The following is a 14,209-nucleotide window of genomic DNA, read 5'->3' as shown; positions in this document are numbered from 1 at the left end:
TCATTGCTGGGAATTGACAGCAGTTTAGGCCATTGAGAAGTGAGATCAACTTGTGAACCCTACCTTAAAATGTAAAAGCAGAGCTCTCTGGGTTCTCTTTGTTTCCTGGCTGGAAGGGTGGCAGAGCCCCAGGCCTCCCGTCTCTGCCCAGGCCATGCGGCCGGGCGGGGATGGGGCCGGGCCTGCCCCGTCTCCCGGCCGGGAGGTGGGGGGGCCTGGGGAAGGTTTTCCTCGGGCCCGGGCCGGGCCGAGCCGATCTCTGGCTCGGCTGCAGGTTTTGCTGTAACTAATTCACTAAAAACTGTTTAGTGAAGAAAGAGAAAGGCTCTGGACTTGCAGCGAGTTAGAACAGCGACCACACGCTCCAGAGCAGCCATGAGGAACTTCCCATCACAGACGGCTCTAGCTCCTGTTCGGCAGAGATCTCCGAACCATCTACAAAAGCCTGGGCAAGATTTTAACTCTTTCATTACTCAGATGAGACTTGCGGATTAATCTTTTTATCCAGAGAGAGAGAGAGAGAGAGATCAACATGAAAAGAGACTTTATAAACTACCAGTGACAGGAAAGAAAAGAAGCTTCAAGAAAAGTAGAGAATTAAGAAGATGCTTTAATTAAGCTGAAATATCTCCCTGTTAAAACTATGGAGATGGACAATGAAGTCCTGAAAAGAACTCCTTTAATTCATGATATAAGATCTAGAGAGGAATAGTGTTCAAAGTGTAAATTTGAGTAAAGAGTAATTATAGTATAGTGAAGTACTGGGAGATTAAAAGCCTTGAGAGGCCATGAAAAAACTGTTGAGAGATTTGAAGCCCTGAGAGGCCATGAGAAAACTGTTTTCTGGTGAAGCTCACAGAAACAGATGAAGAAGACTTTTTTTTCTTTTTTTGCCTTTGAATAACTTATCCTTAAAAATGCTATCTCTAGACGCATGGCCCATACACACCTCAGAGTGATGTGAGAATGGGAGGAGTGAACTCTAATAATAGCATCTCTGGACAGCTAACATTAGGGCAATAGAAAACTATAACAAAAATAGTTTTCTTGTGAGAATCTCCATAAATTAACAGGAAGAAACTTCTGTTTCTTTATAAAGACTGGTGAACATACTAGCAAGAATTGAGACTGTTTTAACTATCAGAGTTCCAGAGTTTTTGTCTCTGTTGTCATGTGAACAAGAGAATAGTGGGTGGATAAGAGATAGAAAGGTTTTTCTGGAAGTTTATTCTGGTGTTCTTATTATTGTGGTTTGTCAATAAAATTTCTTTTTTTTTCCCTTTTAAGTTGTATGCCTGTTTTGCTCTTATTCTAATCCATATCTCACAGCAAAAAGTAAGTAATTTTCTTAGTTAGTGGTTTAAAACCACGACAGGTACCCAGGAACAGAGCTGCATTCAAGAGGTCAGTTGTCTTTAGTGTGACATCATCCTGCTCAGTCAGGATTACCTGGAATTTCATCATCCTGCTTGGAGATAGCCAATGGCCCCTCTTTTGTTCTAAAACAGTGCTCACCATGTGTGGCACAGAGACATCTATGTGTCTACCCATGGTGAGTTTCCTGGCTTCTTGTGGCAGCATCACGCTGGCTGCAACTGCCCGCAGGCATGAAGGCCATCCAGCACTCCCCTTGTCAAGCTGTTTGGAAAAGCAGCCTACCGGCCTTTCCCAGCTTCCCAAACCTTGGCTCAGCACTCCCAGTGCTAGGTGTAGCCTTTCATGCACAAAGAGCTGGAAATCTTTGGACAAATCTGGCAATCCGAACGCCGGAGCAGTTGTCAATGCCTCCTTCAGTTTGAGGAAGGCCTCCTTCTGTGCTCTGCCCCAGGTAAACGGCTGCGTCTTCTAGGCCTCATCCAGGGCTTTTGCAATTAGTCCATAGTCCATGATCCACAGGCAGCACCACCCTGTCATCCCAAGGAAGACTCGCAGCTCATGCACATTCTGGGGTTCTGGAATAGCACAAATAGCTTGAATACAATTAGTACCCAGCTTACATTGCCCTGGTGAGATTTCACATCCCAGGGAAATCACACTCTGCCAGGCAATTTGTGCCTTTTCTTTAGACTCCTTATATCCTCCCATTCCCAGCTGATTTCAAATTTCAATTGGTACCTTTATGCAGGTTGTTTTCTCTTCTGTAGCTATCAGTATATCCTCAACATACTGTAACAGCAGGTATTGTTTTCTCACTACTTGCCCGTTCTCGGTCCAAATCTCCAGCTCCTTCCCCAGCTGGCTTCCAAATAGGGTTGGACTGTTCTTGTGTCCTTGTGGGAGTCGTGTCCAAGTGAGCTGAGTTTTCCTTCTATTTTCTGGATTTTCCCACTCAAAGACAAACAGTTTCCTGCTTTTTTTTGTCAAGGGGTGTGCAGAAAAAGGCATCTTTTAAATCAAGTACAGTAAACCATTTATATTTCATTTTTATAGATGTTAACAATGTGCAAGGATTAGCTACCACTGGGTAAATATCTTTAGTTATTCCATATATTGCTCTCAAATCCTGCACTAGTCTTTATTGGTCAACACAGAAATTTGGGCTCCAGTGTTAACTGCAAAAGTAAAAAGTGGATGTATAGGACCCACTATTATTGAGAAACAGCTCAGACTATTCAGCCTAGTCTTCACAGAAGTATGGAGAACACCATTTATTTCTATTTTTAGCACACTTTTATAGGGTTTTACAGGGTCCCCGGGCTAAGCAAGTTACTCTTGGTTAATCCACACAGGTGTACATTTTTTTCTCTTATACACAAGGATATTGTTTTGCTTCATTCTCTCTGCTTCAGAAAAGTTTCAAGGACATGAGCCTTTAATATCACAACTTATACCAAAAGCTGGTTTATGCAGACAGGCCTTTACTAAAATATCATGCCCACCTTCTGTTCAAATATTCTCTACACACTATTGCTGTAATCAGTATGTGTCCAGTTTTGTTATCTCTAGTGAGCACTTGAAATAAAAGCAACCTCTGCCTCTCTGCTCACCCATGAGAGGCAGAGTTCCCAGTTTCCCTGATTCTGAGGCTCTTTGGGCTCCACTCCCAGAAGCTGAGAAGGAGACGGCTTTGGCTCACAGCCCAGAGCCTGTGGAGCTGTGCTGGGTTATCCAATGGGGCATTCCATACAATGAACTTGGGACAGTGCCAATTAGAAACAACTTCACTCAACTTGGAAGTGAGAAGCCATCTATTACCTTGCTGGGGACCCCCTTCTTTATCTCCAGTGACCACCAATACTGGCAGTGAGAGATTTCTTTTCTCTTGTCTGGGTTTTCCTTAAGAGAACCAATGCATCTAACACCTTTGCTTTCTCTGATTTTTCTTCTGCCATTTTTACAGGTCCATCATTTCTACTGGAATGAATTAGCTCTTTTGGAGGGTAAATTTGATTCGGGAGAGGGGTTTCCCCCTCTTCTGTTTCTTTTAGCGAGTCAGCATTTTTGAATTTTCATCATGGAGGGCTGCTCGCAACAGATTGATCTTACTCTTTTCTTCATTTAATTGTTTTTGCAAAATTTCAACTAAGTTTTAGAAGGAGTCTATTCTAGTTCTTTCCTCACTTCTTTGCTTAAAGCCAGTTTTTAGAGCTGCTGTAAAACAAGCTCCCAAAACTGAGCAGAGTAGAGTTTGATTTTTGACCAATTTAAATTTTCTTTCATCTTGTAAAGAACACACTCTATCAATCACATTTTCCAAATTAAACCAGTAACTTTTCCTGCTTTTCCCCTCCCGGAGAAGGTCTGGCATTGTGTTTTGCTAACAGAGCATAAAATGCAGCTTTAACTTCTGCACTGCCCTTTTCAGTCATTTTTACAAAGGGAAAACCACTACAGGGAGGTATAAACTTCAATTATACACACACCCACACCCACACCCACAGACACACACACACTGCTTTTTGCTTCCCTGTGTGGGTAAAAAGACCAAATCTGCTCGGGAGGCACTCTTTCAGTTTAAAATTCTGATTGTCTCTTTGCTACACCAAGCACTCAAAATTCATACACACAACAACAACAAAAACATTCCCACCCTTTCGCACTAAGAGATCTTTTGTGAAATTCTGCAGACAGAGCCCTCAAGTGAGTGTGGGGTGCTTTTCACCTCGGCGTGTGCAGTTTGTGGGAAATTCGAGTTGCCCCCCTTGCTTTCTAGACACCGCTCACTCTCTTGGGAGTGTCGGGCTGGGTGCGGCTGGAGCAAAACATCTTTCCCCTAATACAGACTGCACAACAAACCTGCAGTCCCTTCTGTCTGTCAGAAATCCTGCCCGTGACTCCAGTTTAAATGTCACGATTCGCTAACGCCAGTGGGAGTCGCGAGAAGTTTCTTTGATCTCAGAGGGCACAAAGGACACAAGGGATTTCAGTTGAAATCACAACAACAATAATGTACATTTATTTTAGTGATAACAAGGTTTATGTGATAGAGGAGAGGGAGTGAGAGAGAGAGAGAGAGGAGAAAGAAAACAAAGTAAAGAAAGAGAGAGGTTATAGCTACCAACAGATGAGACAGTGTCACAGGGGTCTTTTTCCATGGGGAGATCTCACCAAAATCAATTCAGCCTTATGTAATTCTTCCCCAAAGTGACCTTGTTTCCAATGTGCTAAGAAGCACCCCAAAGGAGAAGTACCTGCTATGAGAGCATTGCTGCCCAAAACCCCTTTAAGCTTCTCCATGTCACAACTACAATACACCACAAATGCCGAACCTGCAACGCTTTCGAAGTCGTCTGACGGACGGCGCCCAGGCAATCCCAACAGGAATTCCTTTAGCCCAACCAAGTGCAGCTTTTGCTGCGTCTTATTGGCAGGCACCCAAACCAAAGTGAAAGCACCTTACCTCTTCTCCTGGGGACGCTGTGAGCAGCGCAGACGGTCGCGGCCGATGGGCTCCCCGAGAATCCCTCGGTGCCGGCTGGAGCAGGATCGGGTCGCGAGCTCGCTCAGCAGCACTCACAAGGTCCCATCTGGGTCACCAAAATGTTAGAGTTCAGGAACATACATCATCACACAATGATTATATGCAGGTGCTTTATTGAAGAGCTCTGGGTGTCAGGGGTACACAGACCCAAATCTGACCCATCTTGGTTTTGAGTTGAACATGTTTTATACTCTATCGTTATACAACTTACATATTAATTATTAAACTTACATTGTTCTATTGTATGCATTGTTTTTACCCAAGCATGGATTTCTCGTGATCCCACCCCAGCCCCCTAACATTGTTCCTCATGTTCTTTAAACAATAATTATATCTAATCACATCTAACAATTCTATCATTTATCATATATTGATTACACAGGTGCAGTTTCACATGATCTTTAGCAAGCACAAGGCCTAACATTTCCAGGGCCTACTTTTCCCAGGGCTTGCCAAGCCTAACTTTCTTTCTGAGTTCCCAAATTTCCTAAGATTTTAAAATGTTTTATGATCACCTCCAGACACAAAGAGTCCTGTCTGAACAGTCACAAAGCTACACCTATTTTTAATTTTAACTTTTATAAATTTTTCCAGAGCCTGCTGGCTGTGTTCAAGGTTTTCTCCCTATTTCCTCCCTAGTGCACATTCTCCAGAAACTCTGCTTTTACATCCTTTTGCATTGATTAAAGTTACCTGCAATGACGAGTCAATCCAAACCCTGGGAAAACTTGAACTTAAATGTGTACCTAGGCAAAATATTTACCTCCCACATCTGAAGCCATGAGCTGCCAAGTACTGTCCCCACTGTCATACCCTGTCCCCTGGAGGTGTGCTGATGCCATTTCAAAGGGGTTGCCAATGAAAACAAGTTTGAATATTTTTGTAGGTTCCACATTGGCATTAAAATCCTTGACTAGAAAAATCACAAGTCAAGATTTCTAGGATTCTTCCATACCAAAGCTGTCATTCTCACCCTGGATTTTAGAGTGTCTGAACAGTCAGACAAGGTTTTAGTTTTAGACTCTACAGACAAAGTCCCTGCTGTTCGTCGATCCCATTCCATCAGCATATAGTCCTGATGATTCCTTTAGGCAGGAGCAGCAAAGGCAAGAATGAGCCAAACAAGCTGTCCCTGTGTTCTCATGTCCGGCACAGCAGTAACTGGGAGTTCAAGAATGGATTCAGGAGACAATGGCTGCACAGGGAGCCACCAAGACTTTGGGATGCTGAAATGGACCAGCCTGGTGCCTGTGCCCGGGCTGCACCGCGCTGAGCTCCAACTGGACAATCTAACAATGGTTGAATGGACACACCATGGGCCACTGGAGACTCCTACTCCTAGTTCTGTGAGCCACACTATTCACCTGTCATTCACCAGATGATGTTTTCATCTTTGCTTGAAATCCAGGAGAGGAAAAGGTCAACATGGAAAAGTGTTCTCCCAATTCTAGTGACACCTGTGCCTGCACACCACCTGTGCCCATGGCAGGGTGCTTGGAGACTGGATGATGTTGATGCTACTTTGCAACACCAAGTGCTCAGGGATTCTGGGATTGCCCAAGTGGAGAGCAAAACTGAGCCGTGTAAGTCCCTGCTTTTTTTCAGTGCATGCTGCTTCTTCCTTTGTTCCAAGCAAGTGCAGGATTTGGTTTCATGTGACTTCAAGGTGCCTGGACAGATGAGAGGGAGAGCAGCTGCCCCACCAGACTCTCTCTCTCTCTCTCCCTCTCTCTCTCTCTCTCTCTCTCTCTCTCTCACTCAGGATGGTGCCAATGCCGCTGCCTTGGGACACCTGAGTGTGGAAGGCGAGCTCACCCTCAAGCACGGCCACCCAAGTCAGTCACGGGCACAGGCTACAGCTGAAGCTGGGAAGCGTTGCTGTGAGGCTGCAAGTGAAGAGAAAGCCATTGTGGCCAACTCTGCTGAAGCCTTTTGCCAAAGCAAAGGCAATTGTGCCCACAGCCTCCCCCTGTTTGGCACCCGGCTGCTGCGGACGCCTCAGTGCGCAGGTGCCGACGTTGGGGCTGCTGCTGTTCCTGGGCACACTCTGCTGCTGTTTCTGTGGGCTCCAGAGCCGCTTGGGCAGCAGCCACTGGGCAGCCCTGCCGGAGGAGACATCGCCACCCTCCCCATGGTGGCAGCAGCTCTGTGGGCCCCGAGCTCTGTGTCAGGGGGGCCTCGGTCACAGCAGCGTGGCCTGGGCAGCCGCGAGGGCCCGGGCTGGCCGCCAGCCCTGCCTCTGCCCACTGCCCCTTCCTGGAAGCACCCAGTGGCCGTGGCCTGGCAGCACCCCCTGCCCTCCATGTCCCCAGCCAGCCCAGCCTGGGCACCTCGGGCTGTCCCCACCCTCCCGCTGGGGTGGTGTCCCAGCCTCCAGGCCTTCTGCTGCAGGCCTGGGGGATATTTTGGGGCAGCACCGGAGCAGCCAGGTGTAAGGGACCAGGCGGCTGCCCGGGGGCTGCTTATGGCCTCTGACACCCAATTCCTCAGGGCTTCCCACCACCCCGGCTCCTCCAGGGCCTTCTGTCCCCTTGGAACCTCCTGCCACCCACTCCCTCACACATCCCCCTCGTGCCTTCCCACTGCCTTGTCCCGTCTGGGCCTCCGCAGCCCCTCATCCCTTCACGGCCTCCCAGCACCCCGTGCCCTCAGGGGCTCCCCCAGCCTGGCCCGGCAGCAGCGCCGCAGCCCTACAGGAGCTCCAGCAGCTCCTCAGCCATCACGGCACCAACACACGGGCAGCAGGACACAGATGGCGCTTCCTGCCTGCCACAGGGCTTGTGGCTTCAGCACAACCACCAAAGGCCAAGGGGCTTCTGGCCATTTGCCCTGCACCACTGAACGCCCCGGCAGGTTGCTGAACACAAGAACCCTTTTCCCTCTCTTCCCCTATGCCCCGCACACCCTGGGCAGCAAAAGAAAGGTCTTGGGACTCTTGTGGTTTATAACATATCCTATATTATTTACATACTAGATGGAAACGAAACAAAGAAAAGAACAATCTCTATGAAAAAAAAAATAACAGATGGTCCATGTGGCCCCAGAAGATAGAGCCTCTCAGCCCTAACATATCCTATATTATTTACATAGTAAAAAGAAGAGAAAAATGGAAAAGAACAACCCTTATGAAATAAAAAATCCTGGCTGGCCCATGTGGCCCCAGAAGACAGAGCCTCTCAGGTCAGCTCTGAGTACATCTCCAGCAGTGCAGCCAGCCCAGGCCCGACAGACGAGGCCGTGTCCTCCATGCCCTGAGGATTTGGTCTTGCATCCTCTGGAGAATGGAGTATCGGGCACTCTGGATGGCCCGGAGGACATACAGCGTTTCAAGTGCCAGGTCTGACACGGCACTGCTTCTGTCCTCTGTCAGGCGTTCGAGGGCTGCAAGAGAGACAAACAGAGCCACGGTCAGATCCCAGAGCTGTGGGGCCCAGCGAGAGCCCCCAGCCAGGGCCATGCCAGCCGGCTCTTGCCTTGGCCAGGAGGGAGCAGGGACCAAGGGGGTCAGCCCGAAGCTGCTGGCCACAAATGCCCCACGTGGCCCTGAAATCTCACTGTGCTCTGCCCACGCCGTCCCTCATCGGCACAGGGAGCAGAGCCCTCCACAGCCTGGCCAGGGCCTGCAGCTGCCCCCGACAGCCACCACTGTCAGCCTGCTGCCGTGGCTCACCTCTGCACAAGACCTGGAGCTCTGCCTGCTGCCCCCTCAGCTGCTCCCCGGCCATCCCTGAGAACACAGAGCTTGTCAGGGTCCCAGCAGCACAGCTCCCTGACAGCGGCGCTGCCAGCCCTGTGGCCACACGGCCTCCTGCCCCGGCAGGGCTCAGCCCGGGCCCTTGCCGCATCCTGACCCAGCCCAAGGGCACGGCTGCCAGAGGCCGGCAGCAGCAGCCCCGAGGGCAGCCGGGGCTCCAGGGCGCCGGGCCCGGGTGCCGCTGCCGGGGCAGCAGCCGGGGCTGGGGCCGAGCTGCGGCGGGGCGGGGAGGGAGCCCGGGCTCGGGACTCACCGATGACCCTGATGGCCGCCGCTCGCAGGGTCTCCTGTGGGTCCTGCAGGTACTGCAGGGCCCGGCGCAGGTGCTCGGCCAAGGGGATCCTGTGGTCGGCCAGCTGGAGAGAGCGGCAGGAGGGAAGGGTTGGCGCAGGCTCTGCCCCTCGGCCGGGCGCTGCTGCCTGCGGCCAGCCCCGGCCTCCCGTGCCCGGCCAGCCCTGAGGCCCGGCCAGCAGCCGCTGGCGCCGGGCTCTGGAGGGGGCAGAGGGCCGGCTGCTGCCCGGGGAGCCGCGGTGCCGGCCCGGCCCGCAGCCCCGCTGGGCCGGGGCTCCATCGGCACCCGGCTCGGGGCCACAGGGGGCTGCAGAAGAAGCCGTGCGGCCCCTGGCTGCAGCAGTGGGCAGAGGCACAGCTGCCAGCCCCACACACTGAGCACCGGGGCCAGGGGGCTTCTGTAGCCTGAGGCTGGCACTTCCAGGCTGCCCTTACCACGAGCCTGGCAAACTTCCACAGTTTCTCCTTCCTGACAGCTTTTTCCAGGTCTGTCCTCTTCAGAAAGCCAGCCGCGCGAAGGAGCGTTGTCCGAGAGGCCTGGGGAGCAGCAGAGAGCCGCAAATGGCCCCACAAGGCAGGGCACAGGAGTGTCCCAGTGCCAAGGGCTGGAGGAGGCTGCAGCCTGCAAGCCTGCGTCAGGGCAGGAGGCAGCTGAGCCCCCTGCCAAGGCGCAGCAGCAGCCCAGGAGTCCTCACCTCTGCCACATGCCGATTCTCATCTTGGCAGTGGAAAAAGAGTGGGAGCAGGCTCTGGTACACTCGTTCCTTCAGGGGCTTTCTTCCTTCTTCTTCTGCTGACGACATCATTCTTCGAAGGAGAGACATGGAGAGCAGCTGCACCTGGCTATCGGGCTGTATGAAAGGAAGGAAAAATGACCTCATCATTGGCTTCTTGTGGCCCACATTGGCGCAGGCCTGCAAATGCACAGGGCACAAAGTGTCCGGGCAGCAGGCAGTGGCCGTGGCTGGAGCACAGAGCCTTACATTGTCCAGGAGTTTCAGGAGCGGCTCAGCCAGCTGCAGGGCCCTGCGCCAGGATATTGGGGTGTCTTCTTTCAGGAAAATATAGCTCAGGAGAGCAATGCTCATCCTGGCCACGTCACTGTCCAAGTCCCACAGGAGGTGCACTAGTCTTCCTGTCAGGCTCTGAATTCTTTCGGCCTGTGCAGAACACAAGGGTGTGAAAGCCCGGGCAGCTGCCGCAGGGCCCAGAGGCCAAAGGGCTGTCCCAAAGCACTCGGGCAGCTGAAGCAGGAGGCAGGAGAGCTGCGAGGAGCTGCCTCAGCGCCCAAGGCAAAGGCCAGCCAAGGCCAAGTGACAGCATTGCCCAGCCTCATGCTGCCCACACAGCTTCAGCTGCTGCCCCCTTCTCACCATGGAGGGACGGTCCTTTAGCAGGAGGAGAGCCCTGAGAACCTGGTGATGCATCTCTGTGGAGTTGTACCACAGGTACTTATACAAGATCTCCATTAGGCTGTCACCACAGTCACTCAAGTCCAGGCAATCTAGGAGCTGAAAGGCACAGGGCAGTGAGAGGGGAGCCGGCCGGCAGGAGCCTGGAAGTGCGCAGGGCTGGGCCCAGGCAGTAGCACAGGGCGCAGGTGCCATCCCAGGCAGCTGTGGCTATGCCAGGGGACAGGGCTGGCAGGGAGCTGAGCGAGGTAGTGCTGGCCATCAGGCTCACCTCCACAAGGAATGCCATGGCAGAGACATCCCAGTGTGGCAACGGTTTGCTGAGCACCTCAAGCAGGTAGCTTAAGATGCTTTTGCACAAGTGGGCGGATGCACGGCGCATTACCCTGGAAGGCAGAAAATGGCAGAAAGAGTCTAAGCAAGGGTGCGAAAAACCTCTCCCAGGACTGATTGACACAGTTGTCCTATTGCCCCAGCACCCTGTGAGGCGATTTGGGCCCGTGAGATGTGGCTGCTCCTGGGCACCCTCCTCTCACAGCCTTTTGCAGTCTCCTTGGCCATCCCTCGGTGACGAGGCCCTCAGGCCCATGGCCACGGGGACTGTGGGGGGCATCCCGGGCAGGGGGCACAAATGTCAGAGGCAGTGGGGAGAAGGGGGGCTCACCTGGCCAGCAGACCCACGGCATAGTGGTGGGTGTCAGCACAGAGCAGCGTGTCCCAGCCACGCTTGCGTTCCATTGCCACCACCACATGCTCCAAGTGGAGACTGCAGAGCAGGGCCTTCAAGGTCTGCACTGCAAACCTGTGTGCACAGCAAAGCCCAGGTGACGCTGGGAGTGCTGGCTCTGAGGCTGGGGAAGTGGCAGGGACAGGAGGAGTGGCATGGAGCACCTGTTGGGGCTGGTGGAGAGGCCGTGTTGCTCCTGGCATTCCTTCCAGAAGGTATGGACGTCCTCTGTCATATACAAAGTACTGAAGTACGTTTGGAAGAGGAGATGCACAAAGAGGCGGGGGAAATAGACTGTGAGGATCTGTGGGCAACAGGGCCCCTGGAGGATCTTCCACATCACCAGAGTTGCCTGCAGAGGACAAAGCAGCCCGAGACAGCGCTCAGTGCCGGGGCGTGCGTGTGGCAGGGCTGAGCGTGGCAGGGAGAGGCCGGGGCAGACGCAGGGGGAGCAGCGGGCCTGGTGGCCCTGAAGCTGCCCCTAGGCCAGGTTTGTGGCCAGTGCCTGAAGCAGGGAGATGCAGTGGGGGAAGGAGGCAACAGAGCTGCTGGAGAGGCGGCCGGCCTTGCGGTGAGCAAAGGCCAGCTCCAGAAACTCACAGTCAGGGAAAAGACAGCCGTCTTGTCCCCATCAGAGGTGCCCAGGTTTTTCTGCGGCCAGCTCCCCACCACATTGATGAGGAGCGGTGTCACTTCCTCTGAAATCCAGGGCGAGAGCAAGATGGTCGTCCACATGGCCATAGCAGCTCTGCGGGGTCAGACACAGCACCGTGGGCTGGGCAGCAGCGGGGAGCTGAGCTGGCCGCCAGCTCTGCCTGTGCCCACTGGCCCTGAGCGGCAGCAGCAGCCAGGCAGCCCAGCCCTGTGGGGACAGGCCCCTGAGGGGCAGGCTGGCAGCACGGCAGCGGGCTCGGGGGCCGACTTTGTAGCAGGGCTGGCAAAGGGAGCAGCCAGAGGGCCCTGCAAGTCTGTGTTGCTCACAGCCCTGGGCCGGGCTGTACAGGGTGATGGGCTGGGGAGCCCTGAGGCCTCGGGGCAGCTGGGCCCCATACCTGTCACACGTTGGGGCCACCCGCAGGAGAGTGATGGCCACATCATCGGGCTCTGCCTCGGCCACTTGCATCAGGGCCCAGTCCATCCTGTGCTCAGCAGCCTCATTGGCCATGAGCCACTGGTGGATGTACCTCACCACGCCGGGCACCTGGAGAAGGCACAGGGAGACTTGGAATGCTAGCAGAGGGAGTCAGCAATGTGCCCAGCTTCTTCCCCAGACAAGTGCTTCTCTTCCAGCCCACTGCCATGGCCTCAAAAGCTTCAAGTGAGCAGCAGGCGTGGCTTGGGAAAGCCAAGCAATTGCTGGAGGATCAAAGGCTGGCCACAGGCTGCTTACTTGCTCTGGATTGAAAAGAGCCGTCTCTACAAGCAGATCCAGCTGGGCAGCGCTGCTCTGTTCTACCAAGACCTCTGAGGATGCTTTGACCTCAGTGTCCATAGGTCTGGACTCTTCCTTGCCAATTCTCGTGATGTATTGGTAAAGAAACTGTAGGAGAAGGGCAGGAAGGCAGGGAAGTTGCATGGAGTGCTCCAAGTGCAGTGCTGGGCTGAGCAGTGCCAGCAGGCCCAGCGCAGGTGGGGATGGCTGCAGGTACCTGCGCTGCTCTGCGGAAGCGGCCACGGGCGGTGTCCTGCTCTTGTGTGCCGTCCATGGCTGCATCTGGCAAAGAGCAGCCAGAGCTGAGGGGCTGCGGGAGAGGCCGGAGAGCACAGCCCAGCCCTGCGTTCCCCAGGCAGGGACAGTCCCGGGATGCCCCAGGGGATGCAGCACGGCCACTGCTGCGGGGGCAGCCCCAGCCCCTTTTTTGTGCTGTCCATGGGTGTGTGTCCACAGGACAGTGTGGGATGGGATGAGATGGGATGCAATGGGATGGGATGGGGCCAAGATGGCCGCAGGCACCAGCCCTGTGGCCCAGCTCTGCCACTCACCCTCCTCCAGCGGCTGCAACTGCTGCACCTCTTCGGTCTCTGGTGCTGGGGCAGCTCCAGGGCCTTCTTCCTCGACCTCCTCCTCCTCCTCCTCCACCCAGGCCAGCTTGGGCACTCTTGGGGGTCGCTGCTCCCTGTCTTCTTTCGGACTCTCCCATCCTTTCCATAGGAACAGCACCAGGGGATGGCATGGCATGCAATGGGATGGGGCCAAGCTGGCAACAGGCACTAGCCCTAAGGCCGAGCTCTGCAACTCACCCTCCTGTGGTGCCTGGAACTCCTGCACCTCTTCAGACTCCTGTGCCAGGACAGCTCCAGAGCCTTCTTCTTCCTGCTCCTCAAGCCAGGCCAACTTGGGCACTCTTGGGGGTCGCTGCTCCATGGCAGTGACTGGATTTATGGCTGCTTGCAGGAGAGATGGCTCGGAAAAGCTCAGAGTCAGCAAGTCCTGCAGTCGTGCCTGGAAGGCACCTGCAAGACTCAAGTCCTGGCAAGATTGCAAGACAGCGAGTCCTGCACTTGGGTCTTGAGGGCTCCTTCCACAAGGACAGGAGGCTCCTCGACAGGGACTGTGGTCTGGTCTCAAGGGCAGAGACTGCAGGGATGGGCGACACGTCGGAAAAGCTCCGGGTCACCAAGTCCCACGGTCTGCCCTCAAGAGAACCTTAAGAAGGAAGCCTCGGGAAGGCCACAAGTCAGCAAGACCTGTGGTCTGGCCTCGAGGTCACCTGTAGGAATAGTGCTTCAGAAAAGCTCCAGGTCCGACACAAAGGAGTGCACTGTGCGGGGGCTCCTCACAGCACCGCTCTGGCGCGTCCTGACCCGTCGCGTGCACCGAGCACTGTGGCGTGGCCCTGTCACCGCCAGCTCCTATGGCAGCACGTGTCACAAAGGGCCCTTTGACATCTGCTCCCGTTGCCACCATCCCACGGTGACCGTGCTGCAGCGTGTCACAAAGGGCCCTTGCACACCCTGCCCTCCGCCCTGGGGCCGCCCCCATACCCCCCCAAGTGGCCCAGCTTGGAAGGAATCCCTTGCCCAAAGTGTCTAAGACAGCCTGACGGGATCTTTAGGAACAGCTTGTTAGAAATGAAATGGAGTCAAATTTATCAATAAGAATT

At 53.9% G+C, this 14,209-nt stretch overlaps 1 protein-coding gene across 1 annotated transcript; it reads right to left on the bottom strand.

The window, feature by feature from the left end:
• Nucleotides 1-7,859: 7,859 nt before the first annotated feature.
• LOC147646253 (maestro heat-like repeat-containing protein family member 7) lies at nt 7,860-13,992 on the bottom strand. Its single transcript, XM_086873707.1, has 16 exons — nt 13,347-13,992; nt 13,089-13,247; nt 12,755-12,819; nt 12,496-12,645; nt 12,158-12,306; nt 11,706-11,853; nt 11,270-11,457; nt 11,043-11,180; nt 10,650-10,764; nt 10,340-10,477; nt 9,950-10,126; nt 9,662-9,817; nt 9,402-9,503; nt 8,929-9,031; nt 8,592-8,648; nt 7,860-8,302 (listed from the first exon to the last, which is right to left on the bottom strand). Exons 1-16 carry the CDS (start codon nt 13,468-13,470, stop codon nt 8,103-8,105), a joined length of 2,169 nt encoding a protein of 722 aa, XP_086729833.1. The 5' UTR covers nt 13,471-13,992; the 3' UTR covers nt 7,860-8,102.
• Nucleotides 13,993-14,209: the final 217 nt, after the last annotated feature.

This window comes from Cyanistes caeruleus, unplaced genomic scaffold (genome assembly GCF_971803275.1).
Source record: "Cyanistes caeruleus unplaced genomic scaffold, bCyaCae1.hap1.1 HAP1_SCAFFOLD_105, whole genome shotgun sequence".
Lineage (NCBI taxonomy): Eukaryota > Metazoa > Chordata > Aves > Passeriformes > Paridae > Cyanistes > Cyanistes caeruleus.
This window is presented reverse-complemented; position numbering and strand designations above follow the sequence as displayed.